This window comes from Excalfactoria chinensis, chromosome 12 (genome assembly GCF_039878825.1).
Source record: "Excalfactoria chinensis isolate bCotChi1 chromosome 12, bCotChi1.hap2, whole genome shotgun sequence".
NCBI classification, from domain to species: Eukaryota; Metazoa; Chordata; class Aves; order Galliformes; family Phasianidae; genus Excalfactoria; species Excalfactoria chinensis.
The window spans coordinates 195,823-218,469 of record NC_092836.1 but is presented as its reverse complement, the minus strand read 5'-3'; the positions used below and the strand labels follow the sequence as shown (position 1 = coordinate 218,469).

At 42.5% G+C, this 22,647-nt stretch overlaps 3 protein-coding genes across 4 annotated transcripts in view; 1 reads left to right on the top strand and 2 right to left on the bottom strand.

The window, feature by feature from the left end:
• The window catches only part of LOC140257990 (uncharacterized), a 29,597-nt gene extending 25,545 nt beyond the window's left edge, over nt 1-4,052 (bottom strand). Inside the window, exon 1 of the mRNA XM_072347849.1 lies at nt 3,918-4,052. The gene's annotated coding sequence lies outside the window, so the exon portion shown is untranslated. The remainder of the gene's footprint in view (nt 1-3,917) is intronic.
• Nucleotides 501-15,181, top strand: RBSN (rabenosyn, RAB effector). Of its 2 annotated transcripts, none has more exons than XM_072347847.1 (11): nt 501-4,316; nt 5,418-5,561; nt 7,224-7,324; nt 7,968-8,013; nt 8,111-8,272; nt 9,164-9,405; nt 10,165-10,235; nt 12,156-12,242; nt 12,651-12,774; nt 13,145-13,219; nt 14,048-15,181. In XM_072347847.1, exons 1-11 carry the CDS (start codon nt 4,154-4,156, stop codon nt 15,179-15,181), a joined length of 2,349 nt encoding a protein of 782 aa, XP_072203948.1. In that variant the 5' UTR covers nt 501-4,153. The 2 variants fall into 2 exon arrangements, with proteins under 2 accessions (XP_072203948.1, XP_072203949.1); XM_072347848.1 differs by having other exon boundaries at nt 502-4,316; nt 12,672-12,774.
• Nucleotides 15,182-18,242: 3,061 nt separating this feature from the next.
• MRPS25 (mitochondrial ribosomal protein S25) lies at nt 18,243-20,187 on the bottom strand. Its single transcript, XM_072347850.1, has 4 exons — nt 20,000-20,187; nt 19,809-19,915; nt 19,464-19,551; nt 18,243-19,252 (listed from the first exon to the last, which is right to left on the bottom strand). The coding sequence occupies exons 1-4, from the start codon at nt 20,131-20,133 to the stop codon at nt 19,060-19,062; spliced, it is 522 nt and encodes a 173-aa protein (XP_072203951.1). The 5' UTR covers nt 20,134-20,187; the 3' UTR covers nt 18,243-19,059.
• Between the last annotated feature and the right edge of the window lie 2,460 nt (nt 20,188-22,647).

Sequence of the window (22,647 nt, the reverse complement as noted above, 5' to 3'; positions counted from 1 at the left end):
GGATATACGAACCCAAATTTTGCTTTGGGAATGGATACCCCTCAACATATCACTACACCTGTTATGCCAACCTTCTATATTGCTTCTTTAACTCTAAGGGACATCCTATGAGACTTGCTCTAAAAGTGTCTTATTCTCCCATAAAGATCCAAATCCTATTAGACAGATGCAATCACTTAATGGGGAACGAGTTCCTCAGAAAGTGCTAAAAATAATTTATATGCATAAATATGCAAATAGTATTTATGTTTCAAAGTGTTGAATGAAATTCTCCTTTTCAAGAATGACTGACACAACACAGTGTTTTATCTGTTATTCAAAGCAATTCATTTAGTGAAATTTAATCTCTAGTCAAAGGCATAACATGCAAAAGAACACAATTAACAAACTAAAGACTATGTGAAATGTTTGATTTGCAATGAACATCCCAGACATTACCTTACTCATCACAACTCACTGCAGTTAGCCCTTGTTGCTGTGCTGTTTGAATTCAACATTAAACTACTAGACAGTAATTTACCACTTTAATGAGCTTTTAAAATTGTCCTACTGAAAATGAGTAGACACTGAAGCTATAGGGAAAAGCATATTAAAAAAAGGAGGAGAAAAAGGAGGAGAAAAAATGAAAAAAGTTTAGCAGTGCTGTGTGCTGTGAAATCCTCTGCAAAGAGCCCCAGCAAGCCCTCAGTTGTTCTCAGACATGCTTGTTGTGCCATCTAGTGAAAATATGTTTCTTTCACTCTGCACATCTCTTTTCCTGCCCCTTTCTTACTCCCATATTAGCAAGCTATACTTCTGATTAGACAAACAGAACGCACACATGCACAACAGGAACAACAGGAACAAGGAAACCAAAATGCCTACAGCCACACCATCACAAGTCCTGCACCTAATTTTGCCTTTTTCACTTATTTCCACTATCACTCTTCCCTACATACTTCCTCCCATCCAAGCTCAGATCTCACTGCCCTTCTCTGTCTCTTCAGCTCCTGCCAGCTTCCCAGGGGCACCTGTATATATGGAGGATTCCTTCACTGGCTCAGTGTGTTACAGACCACTGGCCCCAGCAGAGGCCCAAACTAAAGGAGCAGGTAACAACTAAGAGACAGGTAGTTGGTTCTACCAGAGTTGGCACAAGGCATGAGTTTGTCTCAGAGCCAGAATCATAGAATCACAGCATCCACCAAATGATGGAAAAGACCTTCAAGATCATGTAGTCCAACCATGCCCACCGATCATCTCCCTCACTGTCAAATCTCTTACCTTCCTTGAACAACTCCCAGGGACAGTGAATCAACCACCTCCCTGGGTAGCCCATTTTGGCACCTGAACACTAATTTGAAGAAGGGATTTTTTCCTAATATCCAACCTGAATGTTTCCTGGTGCAACTTGAAGCCATTCCCCCAAGTCCTAACCTTAACTACATGAGAGAAGAGGCCAACCAACACCTCGCCACAACTTCCTTTCAGGGTGTTGTAGAGAGCTGCAAGGTCTCCCCTCCTCCTCTCCATACCGAAAAATCCCAGCTCCCTCAGCTGCTCCTCAACCCTCACAGCTTCATTGTCCCTTTCTGGACACACTCCAGGGCCTCACTGCTCTTAGTGTAGCGAGGGGCACAAAATGGAACACAGTAGTTAAAGTGCAGCCTCACAAGAGCTGAGCACAGGGGGATGATCACCTCCCTGCTCTTGCGGACAACATGATTTCTTCTACAAGCTGGGGTGTCATTGGCCTTCTTGGCCACCTGGGTGCACTACTGGCTCATGTTTAGCCAGTGTCAGCCAACACCCCCAGGTCCATTTCTTCCACACCACTTCGAGCCACTCTGCCCCAAGCCTGTAGCGCTGCATGGGGTTGTTGTGGCCACGGTGAAGGACCAGGCAGTTGGTGTTGCTGAACTTCATCCCATTGGCCTCAGTCCAGCCTGTCCCAGTCTCTCTGAAGGGCCCTCCTACCCCCAGGCAGATCGACACTTCCTCCCAACTTGGTTTCATCTGCAAACTTACTGAGGTTCCACTCAATCCCACTGTCCAGGTCATCAATAAAGATATTAAACAGGACAGGCCCCAGCACCAATCCCTGGGGGAGCACCACTCATGCCTGGTCACCAGCTGGATTTAACTCCATTTACTGCCACTCACTGGGCCCAGCCCTTCACCCAGCTCTTTACCAAGCCAAAGGCTGCGTTTCCCTAGGAAGACATTTCTCTAGGTAACAGTTCAGCTGCATAAAACCTAGAGAGATCATCCCACAGCAAGTGAGCCCTGGAACGCATGAAGCCATGGGTTGGTTCCTGCTCCCTTTCTCCAAAGAGAGGAACACAAGGAAAAACAGTGCCCTGAGTTCCTTGAGGTTCACTGTCCTCAAGCATTGTACTAACTTAATTTCACACACACACACCTATGCAATGAGAATGAGGAAACCTAGGAGCTTTGTGAGATGCTTATGGGAAAAGGATTTTTCAGATCTGGACTATTGAGCACATCCTGGCAGGTCTGTTCCATCTGCGCTTAAAATCCTTCCAGAGAAGTCTGGGAGAGTCCAGAAGTGTATTTTTTACATAACAGCAGTATGAAAAGCTAGCCAATCAGTTTTCCTTATTCCTCTTTCCTTTATTCCTCTTTTAAGTACCTTCATTCTTTACATACATTGATGATTTTATTTCTAGTGTCTGTAGGGTGAGGATTTTTCAAGTTTTAAAGTGCAACTGAAAACATTTCAAAATATTTTAAAACTTTTCAGACCAGGGGGTTAACAAAGCCCCTTCATGAAAAACAAACAAACAAAAAAACATAAATAATCAATAGATCAGGCCTTCTAGAAAGAAAGAAAGAATACACTTCTGGGGGAGTACCTGGCCAGTGCAGCTTCCACAGCAAGATAAGATCTCAGATTTTAAAATCAAAGATAAATTAAGTCTGTGTTTGCATGCTGAACGGGAACCTGATTGTGATCATGCTTCCACATTATTTCTACAGCTGTTTTGAGAGCATGACGGCTCCCAACAGGAAACTACATACATAAAATTCAAAGAGTTTGGCTGTTCACAGCATTCAACTACTCCTATGGTTAAATCGGTTCAATTTTAAGACTTTGATTTCCCATTATGGTTTGGCAGGATGGTGGAATTACAAATATAAAATGGGTCAGATTCAATGGTGATGCGACAAGATGCTGAAAGCGACCATGTAACAGCCTCCAGCGGCACCAGAGGAGAGTCGGGCCGGTATCAGGAGAGATGAGTTCTCCGAAGGAGCGGTCAGGCGCTGGCACGGGCTGCCCAGGGAGCGATGACACCCTGCGAGCGTTCCAGAAACGCGGAGATGCAGCCCCGAGGGACGCGGTCGGTGGGCGCGGTGGGGACGGGCCGGGTTGGACTCGGTGACCTTAAAGAACTTTTCTAACTTCTTCGACAGCTGAACCTTCTTCGCCCCCGCGGCCGCCTCGGAACACAGTTCAGCGGCCCCGCGCGGCCCCGCTCGCCCGGCCCGCCGGAACTCCGCCCCGCGGATACCCGCCTCACGGACTGCGCCGATAACGCCGCCCGCCGCAACCGGAGCTCCACCGGACCGGGCCCCGAGTCCCGCCTCCCCGCCAGGCCCGCGGAGTCCCTCTCGTGCCCGCCCCTCCCGCCCATCGGTACCTCGGCTCCGGCCCCGCCCTCTGCCGGGCTCTGCCGCTCCCGGGCATTCGGGATTCACTGAGCGGGTGCGAACGGCAGAGACGCGGCCGGGCAGCTCCTGCCTGGAGCCGAGCTAAGGTGACGTGACGGGGAGCACGGCCGCGCCTCGGGCATAGCGGAGTGCCCGGGCCGGGCGGGCGCCCCTCAGCGCGAGGTGTAGCCCCGCCCCATCCTCCGCGCGGCGCTGGGCCTGGTCCGGCTCCCGAGCTCCTCCTGAGTTGGGGGTCGTCTCACCTGCCCTCCGCCACTTCGTTCGAGAGCCCCTGCTCCGCTTCATTTTCTCCCCTCTTTTCTGTGGAGCGAGGGTGTGGGTACGTGCCTCGAGTGGGCTCCGTGGCCTCGGCAGGCGCGGGCGGGCGCAGAGGCGGGCCGCCCGGAGGAGAGGCCGCCCCGCTCCGCCCGCCCGACGCGCCGTACCGCTGTCTTTCGGGATGGCGCGGGCGATGCCGCAGCACTGAGTCCGCAGCGCCATGGCGTCCGGCTGCGCGCCGCCGTTCGGGGACGCGGCGGAGATGCGGGAGGGATTCTTATGCCCGCTGTGCCTGAAGGACCTGCAGGCGTTCCAGCAGCTGCGGGCACACTACGAGGAGGAGCACTCGGGCGAAGACAGAGACGTCAGAGGCCAGCTCCGAAGTAAGGGCCGCGGCGGTTTCTCGGTGTTCTTCCATCTGCCGTGTTAAATCCCGTATAAGAGAAGCTGCTGTGCTGCCAGAGCTCTGGGTGCCTGTCATTATTGGAATGCTGACAGAAATATGCAACAAGTGAGGCGTGGGGCTCCGTTTCTGTATGCAGGACGTAGGCCCAGGCGAAGTGTGTTACTTATTTCCTGACGCGAGGAATGCGCCGCCTGTAAGTGGGCGTTCTGTAGGCCTCCGTGCTGTTTGGGTGCGGTGCTTTGTGCTGGGCGTTGTTGCTGGCTTTTGTTTGTTTTCTGGACGCGTTTTTTACACGAGAACGCTCCAGTTCATTCTGTAATGCAGGTAAGTTCCCAGACATTAGTCAGAGGCCTTAGAGAATGGGGGAACCTCAGCTTCCTGCCATGTACCGGCCTGGGTCTTTGCTCCTGTGCTATTGTTGCTGTACTTCCCATCTCATTATAGCATTACACGTGCAACTCACGATTTTCAGCAGGTGTAAAAGGGAATTAATTCTAGAAGATATTGGGGGGGGAAAAAAAAAAAAAAGTGGCATCCTTAACTTTTGCTACCATAAAAATGCTGGAGTTTAAAGTTTTCCTGGAAACTGCCCTCCTCTCACTAGCTTTTGAATAAGATAATGTGGTGATCTTTAAATTCTTTAGAAGTTACTGAGGTACACAAGCACACTGACACTCTTAGCTTGTACTTCTTTGCAAAAGTACAAAGAATTGAACATCCTTGAATCCAAAGAAAATCATTAGGAATTAAGAAAGTGCATATGTAATGTCCCAGTGTTCTATGAAATAGGGTCCCACGGTTTAATACAGTTCACTCTTTTATAGTGATGTCCCTGAATGGAGTGTCTAAAACTACCTGTTTATCATTAAGACTGTAGCACTACTTTAACAGATAACAAAAAGCATTTCCTGCTTTTGGTGACTCTGTACAATGCTTTGGTTCTAAACAGAGCATATTGACTGTTGTGAAGGCAAAGGATTTGTTCCGAATAATAAGGAGCATACTGTTCTTGTTTCATGCGGTGAATACTGAGAGGCAAACTGACTGCTCTTTTATATGTAGGTTTATCTTTTTTCAGGTCTTGTCCAGAAGGCCAAGAGAGCAAAAAAGAAATTACTGAAACGAGAAGGAGATGACAGAACTGATTCTGGATCTCAGGAACGATACGAGTCATTCAGCTATGGTGGCATAGATCCATACATGTGGGAGCCCCAGGAAGTAGGTAGGCGAGCTTGAAAGTGATACACAGTAGAGATAACTTTTAATTTTAATTGGGTTTAAGTTTAATTGCTGAAACTGTGTGGAATTGTTATTGTATGTGACTTACTGTAGAATGGAGTTGTGGCTTCCATACTGTTTCTCTGCAGCCTACACGCATTGTATAGGACAGTGAGGAAAGTGTAGATTAGGGGTGGGGAGGGAAGATCTATAGAGCCAGGATGTAAACTAGCCTCAAAAGCTGGATAGTTGTTATTTCATTGTGTTTGAACTATTGAGTTCTCTTTGGTACATATTTAGTGCATCTAGCTTTACTAAGGGTTCTGCAACTACTGTCATCTAGCTTTTTGCAAAACAGATGATAATCCACTACTACTATTTAATATTACTACAGCCATATTAAATCTATGGCTTCTTGGTTACTCTTAAGTAGATGTTTTGCCAGACATTTAAACTAACAGTTGTCCCTTAGTTTGAACTCTTCCAGCTATTTCTTGGATTTCAGGTATAGGTAATCTGTCATTAAGTAGCTTCACTTTAAAAAATAAGCAGCCAAACTCTGGCTGCAGGTTCAGGCATTGCAGAAGTTAACAAATATGTTGACTAAGCCTGTACTTACAAATACTGTTACTGGAAGTTGCCTATGGTTATTTTCAGGGGGAGGAGGCAGCACTGTCTCTGGTGGGTCCTGTATGTTTTCCTGTGCTGCTGACGGATGAGGAAATGAGTCCTTTGGGACGGCAGAATCCAAGCTTTGTAGATAACTGCCTTTTTTTTTTTTTTTTTTTTAAACCAGAGTGGAGAAGCTGAATCTTACAGATTTTTACATGATTTGGTGGGGGTTTCTGTAATGCAGAGATTGTCACTGCAGAGGTTGAATCTAGTTACCTAGAGGGGCTTTCTCATTCCTATGAATTTGGCTACAGAGAGTTTTCTGTGTATTTCATTAGAACGAGGAAGTGACTTTGAACAGTTACTGTCAAAGAGCAACATCTGCTTTTGTGTTCTACTAATCAGAAAATGAATAATTTTTGTATTTTGACTGTAACTCTGACTATTTTTTATTTATTTTTTTAAATATCTGGCTAATGAAAAAGATGAAAACCTATATCCAGATTTATTGAGAATGAATTATATATTTAAGTAGATGCTGTGTTGTTCTTCTATATACTTGTTGATGAGGTTTCTGTAAATCTGTGCTGTGATCAAGGACTTGGTTCAGACCCTTGAATGTGAGAAGGATGATAGCAATCTGGAAGAAGCTGTTATTGCATAAACCTCAGATAATCATTGGACTTGCATCTTGCCTTTGTTCCAGATGTAGTAAAGAAATAACAGAAGCAGGTCTTGACTACCATACAGGCTGGTAACACCAAATATAACTGAGAGATAAATATGAAAAAAAATCTGTTGCAAATGTTTTCTTTAATGTAGTCTTCTTTGCTTTCCTTTAGTAGACATAAAACACTGCTTATTGCTAGCTTGGAGGCTAGCCTGCACGCTTTATTCAGGCCAGTACCATGAAAACTTGGAATTCTAATATGTCTTTAAAATTTCATTTGGACTTGAAAAATAATTGGTGAAAAAGAAGGAGAGCTGCCTTTTGAAAGGCGTTTAAATTCATGTAGAACACCCAGGTGACTCTGAGTTCTCCTCTCTCCCTAAGGTGCTATGAGAAGCCATCTTTCCAGTTTCAAGAAATACCGAGCAGCCAGGATTGATCACTATGTAGTTGAAGTCAATAAATTGTTAATCAGGTTAGAAAAGGTAATTTTGCTACTACTTAATATTCTAGCCATTTAAATGTTTCTTAAGTATAAAGTACTATTTTATTGCAAAGAATGCCCACTTATGTAGTAGTGCAATTGGTAAATGGTAGTAAACTGAGTCTTCACATGTTACTGTCCTCCCTTTTTTATCCTTCTGTAGTGTGTTTGGTTGTACTGTGCACTGTGGGTATGATTTCTGTTTCTGTACAGTATTTTCAAGCACAGGATGCTACATCACGTGCTCTGTGTGCTTTCTTCATGTTTTACTTCATAGGATTACTCCTTAATGATTTTGTCATGATTGTTCCAGCTATTTGTTCTGTAAAATCCCCCACTGATAGCCAACTTACATTTTCAGTCAAACACAATAATGTTGAATGATACAAGAATTATGTCAAAATATTCTGACTTTTGTAATTTTGGCAGTAATTGTTTAGCACTACTTGTCTGAATCTTATTGCCAGATTCCTATTTATCTTTTTAAAATGGCATGCTTTTTTTTTTTCCAACATGATGGGCATGGGAAGGTGTTGTGGGTTTTTTGTCTTCTTCTGTGAGGAGGAAAAGTTGTGGGGTTGTTGTTTTTTGTTTTTTTTTTTTTTTTTTTTTGTTTTTTTTGAATGTTGTTTATCTTTTACTAGCTTACATCCTTTGACAGAGCCAACACCGAGTCAGCTAAAATACGAGGTTGGTAAGAGCTTACTTCAGACTATATGCCTCTGTAGTTTACCAGCCAATGATCTCTTATATTATGTGTATTGCCTCCTCCTCCACCTGATTGTAGCTATAGAGAAGTCTGTTGTGCCTTGGGTCAATGACCAGGACGTTCCATTCTGCCCAGACTGTGGCAATAAGTTCAGCATGCGAAACAGGCGTCACCACTGCCGGCTTTGTGGCTCCATTATGTGCAAGAAGTGCATGGAACTTATCAGTCTTCCCTTGGCAAGTAAGTGTGGTGGGTGGTGTTAATTCTTCCTGTCATTATCTCACTCAGAGTGCTGAATGCATCCTGGTTTTTGCAGCAAGAAAGCAAGCTTAATATATTCTGCGTATACAAATGGAAATGGAAAACTTCTTGAATGTGTCGATCAGTTCCATGCAGGCGCTTGTATATAAAACAGAATAAGAATGCTTTCTCTATTCTTTATCTGTGTTCCTTCTTTAGCTTCAGAAATTTTAGATTAGCTTCAACAAAACATTGAAGTATACTAGTACAGACTAATACTATAAGTAGTGTATTCCAAAATTCTGAGTATTGTAAGTATGAAAGTATTATTTTTTGGAGTCATAACTGCCAAGATCATTGAAATATCCATACTAGTTTTAAATGTTGAGTCTTGCCCATGGCTGTCCGAATGCTGATACCAAGAGACTGAATCCACAAGCCTTTAAGAAGCCCTTCCAGCTTTACTTTCTTTATCTAGTGCGTTGGAGAGGAGACTATTTTTCTGTGGAAATAAATGATGTTAACTGAGCTCTGCAGAGAGTTCTAGCACAAATTAAGAACAGTATTAACATATACACTTTTCCATATGCTATTTTTGTAACCGCAAGATCCAGTGTGAGAATGCTGCTAGGCATAAACAAAGTAAGTGGTTCCCAGTAGTATGTTCTCTCGCTGCTTGTAGAGTGAAGCAGGATCTTGCAGTGAAGACCCAAATTCGGATTTGTAGTTTTGGTTGTTATGCGTTCCTTGCATGTCTTTCAGCAGACTGTTTCAAGCTGTTCTTTTAGTATTTTGGGTAATGCTAGCTTTTGTTAAAACACATTATTTTTGTTGGTGAAATCTGTTGGTTTCTCCTGACACACTGTAAAATTACCCATGCATAATTTTTAGGCAAACTCACCAGTGCCAGTAAAGCGGACTTGAGTTCTCATACTAGCCCAAACGCCTCACCCAATAGCGTACATGGCTCTCGACGAGGCAGCATTAGCAGTATAAGCAGTGTGAGCTCAGTTCTGGACGAGAAGGATGATGACCAAATCCGTTGTTGTCAGCACTGCAAAGATACTCTGCTGAAAAGAGAACAACAGATTGATGAGAAAGAATACACTCCAGAGATTGTGAAACTCTATGAGGTAAATCAACTTCCTTGCTTGTTCTCATGTCCAAGTTCTTTATGGCTTAATATTCTAATAAAAAGATAAATACGAAAGATAAATACAAAGATGAATCTGAAAGTAAACATTCAGAGGCCGTATGTTATTTAGATCCCATGGTAGCTTAACACCTTATTTTAATGTACAATTTTGTTCTCATCTGGAACTAATGATTTTGAAATGTCCCCTAAAAATTGTGCATAATGTCAACTGGGATTTGTCAGAACAGTTCTTTTTAAACCAGTGATGTGCTTGTGCTATTGTTGGTGGGCTCTGCTAGAACTATAGAACTAAGTTGTAAGAACTGTTTGTTCCTGCACTGGTGGCAGCCATCTAAATTGAAAAACAGTGTGTGGTTAGAATTCTTTGTTCAAATACGCTTTAATAGCACATACTGACATTCGTTGGGTATCTTCCTGAATACTCTCCCAGCCCCAGGTTTAATAATAATGGGGATTTCTGTTGGTGCTTTTCTGTGAAGAGAGTATGACTAGAAGTTGCCCATCAAAATAGTTTCTGAACTCAAAGTTTACCTTGCAGGGTCATAGAGATTCTTTCTCTGTTGTTGATCTGTGTTCTCAGGATAGCTGGGGGACCTCCTTGTGATCCTGAGCAGTTAGATGGCTTTCATAGCTATTAGCTTTGAATGTGCATAGTCACATTGAAAGGTTTATGTCAGTAGGTGCTTCTACTAGTTTTCTAATACAAGTTCTGCTTTGATGTGCATTGTTAAATAAGAAACTCCGACTCTGCATGGAGAAGGTTGACCAGAAGGCACCTGAATATGTAAGGATGGCAGAATCTCTGAAGTAAGTTCCACTTACTGATTTTGTTTATGAATGTATGTATATTTCTTCCCCTGTAGGTCTGCAAAGTAGGTAAGGAATTGGTGCCGTAAGGCTATGGGTATTGGTGAGTCATGAAAAAAGTGTTAGGTTTTTCTTTATTTTAATCTAGATAATCCCTGAATGTGTTCAAGAGCCGTTTGGATGTGGTGCTCAGGGATATGATTTAGCAGAGTTTTTTTTTTTTTTTTTTTTTTTTTTTTTTAGAGATGGGGTACTGGTTGGGCTGTGGTTGGACTTGATGATCTTCAAGGTCTTTTCCAACCTGGGTAATTCTATGATTCTATGATTCTAGATAAATAACTATCCAGAGCTCAAGTTAATTCACAAACTAGATTACTAAAGCAATTCTTAAATCTGATGAGTGTCATCCCTGGGATAACTTACCTTATGACTTAGTATTAACCACAACGTTTTGGTGCATGAATTGGATGCGTGAATTAATATTTTCTTGCCACAAATCTGTACTTAAAAAGTGCTAGGATTATACTTTTATTTGTAGAACTAAAGAAATTTTAGAGTTTTACCAGTCGTAAATAGCTTTTGATTTGTGTGCTCAGAATTTTATATTATAGACTTGTATTACTTAATGTAATTATATAAAAGCCTTAATGTAGGTGTTGCAGTGACCTGCTAAAAGACTTGTCATATGGGTTAAATGTGATATGAGCCTGCACCATGTTTTCAGTATATGAAACGCTGTGGAGTGGTGAAGGCTGGAAGGAGAAGCAGTACGTTACTTGGCTATTTAAAAAAATAGTTACATCTGGCATTTGCGGTACTGCTGAAATTGATAAATTTCAAGGAATTCGCAGAGGCAAAGAAGGAAGCTGTACAGCACACAGATATGAAGAAATTCTCCCAAGGGAGATGTAAATTAGGCTACCGTGAATTCTTATTTGAATTTTTACTACTTGAAATACGTTTTTTGTAATATCTTGAAAACTTCAGAATAAGTACAAATGCATATATTGGTGGTTGCTGTGCTGACTCACTTTCATTCCTTCCCATCTTGCAATGTTTGATCTCCTTGTGAACTGTAACAGCGTTTCTTTGCAGCCTTGCAAAAAAATGCAAGTGGTTTTATTTTCCCTACTTCCTGAATTTTTCTCTTGAAATAATAGAGAGGTTCCTTCCTTTATTCAGATTTCACTTAGTCAGTCTAACTGCAGAAATAACTTTGTCACTGTTTTGATTCTTACAGAGGCACGTAATCAAATACTAACGTGGTTGGTGACTGGGCAGGCCTATAGAGGATCTTACAGGTTCTGTAGCTTTGGAGATAGAGTTAGGAAATGACACTATGAGTGCTGCTGCTGACTCATATGGAGTCTTGGGAGGTTGCTTTTGAGAGCAGGATGATGCCTTTGTGTATTTCAGGTACAAAAAGAAGGGCAAGCTTAAAAATGGTGAAGAAACATCCATATAAAAAACTAATTTTGTGTCTCCACATGGACTCAGTTGCTAGAATCTTAAACATTATGTCCACACGGGCTTGTAGACTTCTGCTTTATGACAGACATAAGTACAAAACTTACTTTAATGGCATAGTTGCTTATTTGATCAGTGAGGATTTTTCTCCACCTGTAAAAAATGCTGAATAGCTGCATTGGTTATGTATATTTTAAGTATTACTGATAGAGTGGGATTCTTCTTATGCTAAAATTAATTTTTCCTGTAATTGTAAATATCCATGTTTACAGGTTGATATTTTCTACTTCTGTCAGCAAGAAATGGTTTCTGTATACAGTGATCTTGAAATAAAAGCATTCTAATGGATGATTTATCCTTATATTTGTTGATGTCTTCTTGGGATAGCTTTTAGTGCTGTATGTATCATTCACTGAAAGCGTGACTTACACTAAAGTTGTATTTATTTTGTAGTGCTGGGGAGACGACCTACAGTCTTGAACATGCTAATGACTTGAGGGTGGAGATTCAAAAAGCGTACGAACTTATAGATGCCCTCAGGTAAAGGAAGTGTGTGTGCTCTCTCTTGCTATATGCATAAATTGCATTATGTTTTTCCCTTCTTCCATTACAGCTTGTACTAGCTCTCCTTATCCACAACTATTGGGGCTTATGCTTATTCACACAGTCAGCTTGCCTGCTCCATTGTAAAGAGCACGCTGAAAAATAGATGGTGTTCCTGTGCACCATCAATCTCTATTTCCTTTTCTAACTATGCACGGAGGAAACAAGTAGAGGCATAGGTTATTTTTTTTTCTTTTTTCTTTTTTTTTTTTTTTTTAAATGAAGTATTACTGCTTGTAATATTTAGAGTGGCTTACCTAAAAGAACACATGAGAATGTTCATTTGGTATTGTCTTCCTCTCTTTCTGTTGTATTTTCCTTGGCCCTTGTGGTTGAATGGATGAGCTTATGTGTGCTTTTATTCAGTAAGAAGATTGTGAGTCTAGGCTTGAACGAAGAGCCCCAACCTCATCCAAAAGCACTACAGCTTCAGAGAATGATAAGATACTCAGCTACTCTTTTTGTTCAGGTAAATAGAGCATATAATTATGAGCTAAATTTTATGTAGTGTTCTGTTCTTTGTTGCCCATATGTGTCGCTTAAAACTTCTTTTGACAGAAGGTTTACTTCTGTAGATGTTCTGAAGTCACTGAATATGGATAGCACAGTCGGAGCAGCGTCTGTAAGTCTTGGCTTTGTCTGTGGCAGAGGCCCAGCCTACCCAGCAGTACAGTTACAGCAGCCATGATGTGTTCCAGTGTGGAGCAGTGTCTGCAATGGAGGCATACCTGATATTTGTCTGTGGAGCATTTGTTGGTGTTTCCTTTGAGTTGACAAGTTTGAGAAAACTTGTCTGGATGCCTGCAAGCATTCACTGTAATTATTTCAATATTTGGCAGGAAAAACTGTTTGGCCTCATGTCCCTGCCAACCAAAAGTCAGTATGAAGAACTGAGGAAGAGAAGACTGCATATGGTAAGACTGGTTAAGATCTGCATTTGTATGAGGGCCTCCTTCAGGGACTGAAACAGACACACAATTATTTACTATTCATAGTTTATCTGGATGTGTTAGTAGCTACCTGTGAGACTGGAGTTCTTTATTCTTTTTTCATTTTTGCTGCAGATCATCCCATGGTTGTGTTCAGGGACTGGTGTAACAGTCATTGTAGTTCTTCCCAGAACAGAGAGATGTGTACTGAAAGCTGGACGCATCCAGAAAGCAGCAATGGCTTGTTTGTGGGTGTTTCTGTGCCTGTTAAACTAAGTCATTTGTACAAGTAGAATTTGAAGACTTCTTCAGGTGGTTTAAAAAAAATAAAATAAATGAAGATGGATGCAGCTTCAAGAGAGGGTTTTCTTGGGAGGCAGGACATCACTAACACAGAGATAAACCAGTTTCATGTTGAAGTAGAAACTAGGAAATATAAATAATTACATTCCAAAGGCTAATAATATAATTGATATTTACTCTGATGCCCTGTTATAGAAGTATCTGCTGTAGGTGGATGTGGTATGGTTGCTGCCCAATCTGCTTGAGACATCTCTTTGGACAGCTGGATTTAGGTATCTTTTGCTCTCAAGTTTGTACAAGCAGACATGAATAGGTTTCATTAAATGTCTTCACAAATAATCGGTATTATTACAAAAATGAACAGTTTTTTCAGAGTAACTAGAGATTGAATTGATGTTTGTGACAGCAGTATCTAAGGTAGACAACGTTTTTTTGGTTTTTTTTTGTAAATGCAAAAGTTAAAAATGGAATTTTTCAAGCTCATGTTCTCTCCTTATATTTTTGTTTTAGGCAGCTCTTGAAACACACAGAAAACAAGAGGAGAAGCAGAAAGACTTGACTTGCAGATCTGCAGGTGCAGTTAATGGTGATGCAACTCTCCTTAAAAAAGGAACAGTCAGGAAATCTGAAGGCTGGCTACCTACATCTAGCGTATCTCGACAGAGTGAGGTAGCAGACCCACTTCTTCAGCAGATTGACAACATCACATCCTTCATTAAGCAAGCAAAGGCAGCTAATCGGCTGGATGAGGTCCGTATGTTGCAAGAAAACCTGAGGCAACTTCAGGATGAATATGATCAACAGCAAACTCTGAAAGCTATTGAGCTTTCTAAAAAACAGGCAGAAGAGGAAGAGAAGCAGAGGGAAGAACTTCAGTTCCTTTGTGAAAAAGAGTGGGAAAGAGAACATCACAAATTCATGTCTCAGCATTCAATGACAGGCTCCTTAGATTTCAGAGAAGACAAGCAGCATCAGTATGAAGCTGCAAAAGAGAATCAGAAGTTGTTAGCATATGGATTGGATTTAGATATTACTCAAGTGAAAGGGAACCGAAGTTCTGAAACTACTGCTGTTCAGCAGATTCCAGCCAAAGAGTACTTAATTGTTCCAGTCAGACACCAGACTCCACAGTGTGGCAAAGACCAAAATCAGGCAACCTGTCTAAACCCCTTTGAAGATGAAGCAGATACCCCTCTGTCAGAGGAAGATCCCACTAACCCATTTGCCGAAGATGTGTCTCAACCAGTTGCTTTCACTAACACAGCTCTGCAAAGTGATAGAAAAGAGTATAATCCATTTGAAAATGAGGAGGAAGGTGAACAGGCTAGTGGAGCATCTGTCAGTACTTCAAATCCCTTTGAAGAGGATGAAAATCCATTTCAAAAGTCTGGGAACAATTGCAATTCTGGAAATCCATTTGAAGAAGGATTTTCTACCAATCCCTTTGAGGTGGAAGATGTCACTGAGATCTTAAGAGAGGAGGCTATAGAGGAGGAACTGCTTCTCCAACAGATAGATAATATCAAAGCCTACATATTTGATGCCAAGCATAACGGACGAATGGATGAGGTGGAACTACTGACAGAGAACTTGAAAGAACTGAAGTACACGTTAGCAAAACAAAAGGAGAAATCCAACTGTTGAAGTAGCAATCACACCTTGTAAGAGTTACCTCAAGTCTACTGCTAAGAGATGGGAAGATGGAGCAGTTATAAACAGCAGTACAGATTACAAGAAGGAATTGGGAGAATGTTATATTTTATATGCTTTCATTTATATATTCCCAACACTACTCAGCCTTGAAGAAAGAAGAGGAATGCTGCTAGTCTTCAACATGTATACTAAGAAAACTTACCTTAAGTTGTTACTGCTAATTAGTCTTACTGTGAGTTTATTTTGGTAAAAAGGGTTAAGCAGTAATAGGGAACTGTCACTTTGAAATTGTTTTAGGGTTGGTTTGTCATCTTTCCTCCTTGTCTGCACTGTGTTGTTACAGCAGCTGAGTTACTGGCTTTTCAAGTGGAGCTTTGACCGAAGAGGCAAAAGCATTTCTAAAATTTCTGCATCTTCTGATAATGGCACAGTGTAAGGTACAGGCCAGTGTAACTGTCCTAAGAGAGTTACAAGATAGTGCTGTTGAAAGGCTGCTATGATTCTTTGAGATGCAGGATATACAGGCCATAGGTCAGTTTTGTGCAATAGTACATGAAATGGATTTAAAAACTAGTAGAGACTTCACTGATTTTAATATGAGTAGCATTTAAAGTGTGCTTATAAGAATTCCTAACTGAGGTGCCACCTTGTTACTTTTAGTTTCCCAGTCACTTTAGGCACAGATTGCGGTGTAACAGAGAGCCCCGTTGGCTTCAAAGCTACGTGTGTAGGAATGAATATGTAGATGCTCATTTCCAGAACATCAGGCTAGCATACTTCAAACTATAGTATTAAGGGTGACCTTGAAATTCCTGATTATATTCTGGAACATGCACATTCCTTTATACTCTCTGGGTTGCACAATGATCATATTTGTCTTATCTGAGACTTGAATCCTTATTGTAGCATTTAAAGAACAGAAATCCTGTTTACACTGGAGAGCTGAAGTGCCACTAAACTGGAATTCTGTGAAAGCTGGGCTGTGATTGTGCCAAATGTAAGTTCCTGTTTTATATTTGATTCTCATCAGAAGTTAAAAGAACCAGGCATGCGAGTCTTCAGTAAGCAGGTCCAGATAGGAGTCTTGGTGTGGGCCTCCACCCATGGCAGTGACTGGGTAAAGGCCATTTCCTGTGGTGCAGCAGGGCTTCTGGAAATTGGTATTGTAAAAGTTAGTTCAGTGTTAATTTAGCATGTGTTTTGCTGCTTTCCCCACATTCCCGCCCTTTGAGAGGCAGAGGTCCATCTTCAGACATGGGTGTTTGAAAAGGTGGTTGGGAGGAGTTAGTTAGAAAGGTGTATCTAATTAAACCTGAAAAGGAGAATATTGGGCAGATCATACTCTTGCACTAATAGTAGTGGGCTTACTGAGAAGTAGAGTTTTGTGGAGTGAGACATCTCTTAACTATGTCTCCAATAACACATGAATAGCGTAGCTGTAACTGGGGCACTACTTAGTATTTCAGAAACACAAATAATCACGCTACCTAAACAGTAGGAGCTGTAGGTTTCTTTCAAATACGCTGGAGGGCTGTACTTCTGTTTAAGGCAAACAAAACCAACAAATGTACCCGCAGTAAGACTACTAACTGATCAGAATAACTCAGTGCAGCAACTTGAGGACAGCTGTACTTCTCACTGTAGCCTGAAGTTGAAAGGTGCACAGAATGGGTTTTCTCAAGACCTTCAGTTTTTTATAGCAGTACATTTTGTTAATGTTGGCTGTATCTCCAAGCATTACTGTGAAGTGAGCCAAGCATCTGCAGCAGAATTCTGAAAGTCCGTAAACTAAATATAGCTCTGTGCTGTGGCAGTAGGTGTACAAAGGCAGCAGAAATGACTTATAGCTGAAGTTTATCCCAAGAATTTTTCACTTTAAAGTGAATAGTCCAAGTCAGTTTTTCAAGACAGACTAGTTGGCTGGTCAAGAGGAGTGTTCCTCGTATTATAACCCAAAGTTGCTTGTGGTATTGAGATGAAAAGAATATTTCAGTGGCTTCAGCACTTGCATTTAAAAAGTGTGTTTTCCTTGTTGTAACCATCTTGCACTATTTGTACATTCAGTCTAATTACACTAATAAAGTATTCTTCTGTACATGTGACAGTGTACTTGTACAAGTAGCATGCCTCACGATCGTTGACAGCATTAACTGTGGTAGATCAGCCCTCTGATACTGAAGTTCTCTCCAATGTGAAGACCATGTGCTGGTATTTGGACTGCTGTGAGGCTCCCAAGGCACAACAAAATGAAGACAGCTATATAACTAGTAAGTAACTAGCACTGAGATGGTAAAATTGCATGCAGTACTCTGTATAGAAACTTGGGATAAAATAACATCTATTTTGTGCTGTACTGGCCCTTGATAATTCAAGCATTCCTTAAAAACGGGTGTGAAATGTTGTATTCAACCATTAGCTCAGAAATGCTGATGATTATTTCTACAGCAATTTGCACATAGAAGCCTGATTTAATGCAATTAAATAATTAAAAGCAGTGTAGTACTGTTGTGTATTTATATACTGTTACAGTATACTCGAAGCAGAAACTGCTATGATCTAAAACTGTGTGGGCAGGGCAGGGGCTAGTAGCATCAGAAGTAGATGTACAGCAGTACTGGACTCTAGCACAACAGACTTGCTGGCTAGAATTAGCTGGCAGTTCTTCAGATCCAGTTCTCCTTTGTATGGGTTGGGTTTTTATTTGTGCAGTTTTAAAAGTTATTTATTTTTTTTCTTAAGGATAATAAAGATTATTTTAAGGCATGGATTTGAAACATCAACTTGCATGTTCTCCTCTGTTCATATTCTTATCAATGCTTCTCAAAGCTGTGGATTTTCTTAATAAATGAGACTAAGTGATAACCAATTCAGTTAAGCAAGAAAATTCAGCATTTAAGTTTTGGGCAGGGGTACGTTATTGTTTGTCTTCCTTCAGAATAGTACAAGCTGGAAAACAGTAGGAGCAATTAAAATGTGCCTGGGGCATGCTGTGCGGCTTTAAAAGAGATTCTTTGCCTAGTCTCTCTACTCCAAAGTAAATACGATCTTAAGGACTACACCTGGTGAACCACAGCCAGCAGCCTGAGGGACTTGATCCTGTAACTCCACTCAGCACCAGGGAGTACTGCTACCCCACAGCTGAAGTCCCGTGTCCAGTTCTGGGCTCAGTACAAGAGAGCTATGGACTTACTGGTGGAAGTCCAAAGGCCATCTGGATAATTAAGAGATGGGAATATTTCTTTTACAAGGAAAGCCTGAGAGTTGAAACTGTTCAATCTAGCTGAAAGGCTGGGGCAGGAAGAATCTTAGCAGTGTTTATCAATACCTCAAGTACAAGGATGATGGTACTGAGCTTTTCAGTGGTGTCTGGTGTGCCAGGGCAAGAAGAAAAGGGCACAAACTAGAACAGAAGGATCCCTCTGGGTACCATTTAAAAACAACAACTGTGAGGGTGAGTGAGCTCTGGCACAGGCTGCCCAAGAGGCTGTGCTGGTGCTCTCTCAGATCTTCAGAAGCAATTGGAACAGTCCTGGGCAAGATGACCTCCAGAGGTCCCTTACAACATCAGCCATCCTGTTTTTGCTATGACCTTACACCTGCAGGCATGAGCAGGAATAGGGTCCTGGTCATGCCTTTTTCTGTTGCTTTCACACAGCTTTGATTGCAGACTGGCACAATGAAAGCTTCTTTAACTCATATTTATTTGATAACATTTTTCACAGTAATTATTCTAGTTGTGGCATTAAGGATGAGACAGGGATGTCAGTATCACATGAACTTGCTCCCACTTCCAGGACGTGTTAATGCTCATCTCTGGAGAACCACCGTGATCATCCAGCCCTGAGGAAACAGCTGTATGACCTGAGATGTCAGGCAGATGATTTGTTTTTCAGAGAAGCTTTATATTTTCCTCTCATCTCTTTGGGCAGTGGCACGAAGGCAGGGCAAGGAACCTGGCCTTCAATTTCACACATGCACTTTCTCAGATGATTCTTCTTGGGCCCAAAAGTTGCAGGATGTGACAATTTTTCTCTCTCTCTTTCCTCTTTCTCCAGTGTTTCTCTAGAAGAAAAGAGAGACCTGTTTGTTACCTGTAGAAGCCCAAGTGACCTTTCCCATCTCTTCCCAGGCTACAATTAACCAGAAGGCTGGACTTCCGTGGCTAATGCCAGTTCTGATGAATTTTTTTCTGTGCACCCTAGAAGTTTCTAGGGGCTGCAGTGAGATGTAAGCCAGAGGCAATGAATGTTGGTTTGTATTAAGAAGTACTTACTTGCTTTTGCCCAGAATTTTTTTAATGTGTTCCGTTATCTCCTTGTTGGTTTTATCTTCCACATCAACCAAAACTTGTTCTCCGCTATCTGTTAAAGAATTTTCACAGCAGTGTAGCAGTGCATACCTTCACAGGAGCTGCAAAAAGCTTCCAAGAAAGACAGAACAGCTCCTGCTCTGCTGCAGCTGGTGCGGTTTGCAGCAGGGAAGGCGAAGCCGCCAGGAGCCGCAGCCAGCAGGTAACGGCGCTCACATAACGGCGCCTTTCCCCTGCCCAGCGAGGCCGATCTGGCGCAGGGGGCAGAACGGCACCGCCCGCTCCGCTCAGCCGCGCCGCGGCACCTACCGAGGTAGAAACGGAGGAAGGGCGAAGGCGTCATGTTCCTGAAGAGCATGATCTGCACCCAGGGGTTTTTGTACTGGATCTGGGGGATGTTGAAAAACACAAACTTTCTAGGAGGGAGAGAAAGAACAGCACGGTACGAGATGGGCGGCGACGCTCCGAGGAGGGACCCCCGGTGCCCGCCCCGCACTCACCTCGCCCCCTCGCTCTGCTCCCCCGCCGTGTTGTAGTTCACGGTCATGACCTTCACGGAGCTCTTGAACACGACGTCGCCCTGACTGAGGTACTGCAGCGTCCGCCGCACGGGGAACCGACCCTTCATGGGCATGGCGGCAGGCCCCGCGCCGCTCGCCCCGCCCGCCGGAAGTGCGGCGAAGCGCCGCCCCGCTCCGCGCCTGTGCGGAAGGACGCGGCCGGGCAGAGCGGCGGCGCCGACGCGTGCGCGGTTGGTTGGGCCGCGGCTGCTTTCGCTGCTGTCGCTCTCGATGCGCTCAGCAGGAACAGCCGCTCTGCAGCCGGCCGGGCAGGTGCCCAGGAGCCGGGCAGGTGCCCAGGAGCCGGGCAGGTGCCCAGGAGCCGGGCAGGTGCCCAGGAGCCGGGCAGGTGCCCAGGAGCCGGGCAGGTGCCCAGGAGCCGGGCAGGTGCCCAGGAGCCGGGCAGGTGCCCAGGAGCCCGGCGCGTTTCGCAGTTAGAGGACGATCTGCGCCATCAGACGGAAGGGTGTCCATCTCGGAGCGCGCGCCGCCCCCGAGCCGCCCGGCACCTCTCAGTGCCAGCTACCTACTGTCGTACTGTCGGGGATGTTTCTGTTGCAGGCACGGAGCTTACATAACCGAAACCTTTTAGCCTTATTTCTGTGACATGAAACTCAAAGCTCGAAGTCGCAGAGCCTCCAATAGCATCAGCAAAAAATGAAGGCAGTATCCTCGCTATAAGAATAGGTGTGTTTACCATTCAGAATGGCCCAATTTCGTTGTACTTAATAGAAAGCGGGGTGAAGGGAACTGGAATCCAACACTCTACTTAAAACCCGGGAGCAGAAAGGCAGCAGGGAGCCAGTATCACCTCCAGTACCTTCAGGAGAAATAAGCAAGTCTAAAGATAAATTAAGACTTTTAGGCAAATAGGCTCTCTCAGTTTGTTAGAGCTGTAGCTCCCTATGACAGTAAGGTTCATGGGGATTTTTCTTGTATATTATGGCCAGGCAAATTTCTAATAATCACTGTAGTGAAGGGGAACGTTCATTTCTGTAATGCATTGGGCTCAGACACACAGTGTTTAAGAAATTCAGGAAACCTAAAAATTGAAAAAAAAAAATAATCAAGCATACATTTCTATTCATAATTCACTTTAATAGTATAAACCTCACTCAGGTAGTAGTATTAAGCCACAACAGTATAAAGCCACACTTAAACAGCATTTCATAAAATGCTAAACCATGCACTGCAATACTGGATATAAAACACAACAATGCAAATTCCTCTTCATGAACTAGAGGCGCTGATTAGGTATAAAATTCATATTAAAAAAAGACCATGCTATTTTTATAGGCTATCACGCATACAATATTGATTTCACATAAGAAGCTGTGAGAAATGAGTAACATTTGAACCTGAAATTGAAATCCAAGAGCAACAAACGATACTTTTCTAAAGGGCAGAAAGCCGATTTCCAGAAAGTATCCCCAAGAATTAAAAGTGGATCATTCCCTTTATAAAAACGAGCTGTTGTGGTAGGAGCTCAGTACTGCCTGCTCAGCCAAATGCATACAGCACACAGGCAACGTACAGTTCCTCAGTTACACGATCTATTTGAACAGCGGCTGCAAATGTGTTTTGGAGCATAGATTAATTAAAGAACATTCCCACGTTTTTACCTTAACTTCACTTATGCTGAAGCACAGGCTATGGAAGCAACATGTTTTTTCTTAAAGGTACTCTTTTAATTCATGAATTAAACTACTTTTAATCCACAGTTGTAGAAAATACCTTAAAGTGAACCTGTGTTTTATTACTGTTTACCTAAGATCATTAAAAAACGTACAAGAAGCCAATCATTCAGGAGTGCTGGATACCTGGCAATGAGTGCTGCTTAGATTTTTGTGTTCTGTGATCAAATTCAGAAAGCCAGTTACACCTTCCACAGTTCCTGTAGAGTATTACAATATCTGCTTTACTGTCACTTAAATTTGAGCACATTTTGTTCTTCGGAATAAAAAAATTCAAACATGTATCTAAAACAAATTTGCAATTGAATGTCTTAATAGATTCAGTTCAAGTGAATACCTCAGCAGTCCATTTCCTAATCTTTCAAACTTTACAATGACATTAATTCAGAGACATTCAGGTTTCTGTTTAGCCTTTAAGGAGTAAAGGAAGCATTATACAGACCATACTGATTGTCTTGACACCAATGACGGACCATCTGTCACAGGAATTCCTGCCATGAATTTAAATAATTTTCCTGCTGACGATCTCACAAACAGGACTCGAAACATCAAAGATGGATGCTTTACAAGTTCTATATTTAAAACAAGAGCTTACAAATAAATGCTTACTAAACAATATAGTAAAATACAAGTGATCATTCCTAGCATTCTTCATAGCAAAGATTTTACACACACAGCCTGACTCTGACAGAGGCTTGTGCTTTACTTCAAGCATGCAAGAAACTCGGTGTTTGTTGGTGTCTGCATGTCTGCTCAAAGTTAAATGCACGCAAGTCCTCACAACACTGAGTCTATAAGGTAAATGACCAGAAAATTCCACTTCACCTTTAATACAAAATACATGCTTAAGCTACTCCCCTAGACAGTCTGTAAAAATGCCTTAAAAAAAAGTTA

Bases quoted from the DNA above. Each gene is read 5' to 3' on its own strand.
- RBSN (XM_072347847.1), top strand. From the start codon at position 4,154: ATGGCGTCCGGCTGCGCGCCGCCGTTCGGGGACGCGGCGGAGATGCGG. The intron at 8,273-9,163 runs GTAAGTGTGGTG...CATAATTTTTAG, and splicing joins TATCAGTCTTCCCTTGGCAA to GCAAACTCACCAGTGCCAGT. The intron at 12,243-12,650 runs GTAAAGGAAGTG...TGAATGGATGAG, and splicing joins GAACTTATAGATGCCCTCAG to CTTATGTGTGCTTTTATTCA.
- MRPS25 (XM_072347850.1), bottom strand. From the start codon at position 20,133: ATGCCCATGAAGGGTCGGTTCCCCGTGCGGCGGACGCTGCAGTACCTC. The intron at 19,552-19,808 runs GTAGGTGCCGCG...ATTCTTTAACAG, and splicing joins CTTCCTCCGTTTCTACCTCG to ATAGCGGAGAACAAGTTTTG. The intron at 19,253-19,463 runs GTAAGTACTTCT...CTTTTCTTCTAG, and splicing joins AAAATTCTGGGCAAAAGCAA to AGAAACACTGGAGAAAGAGG.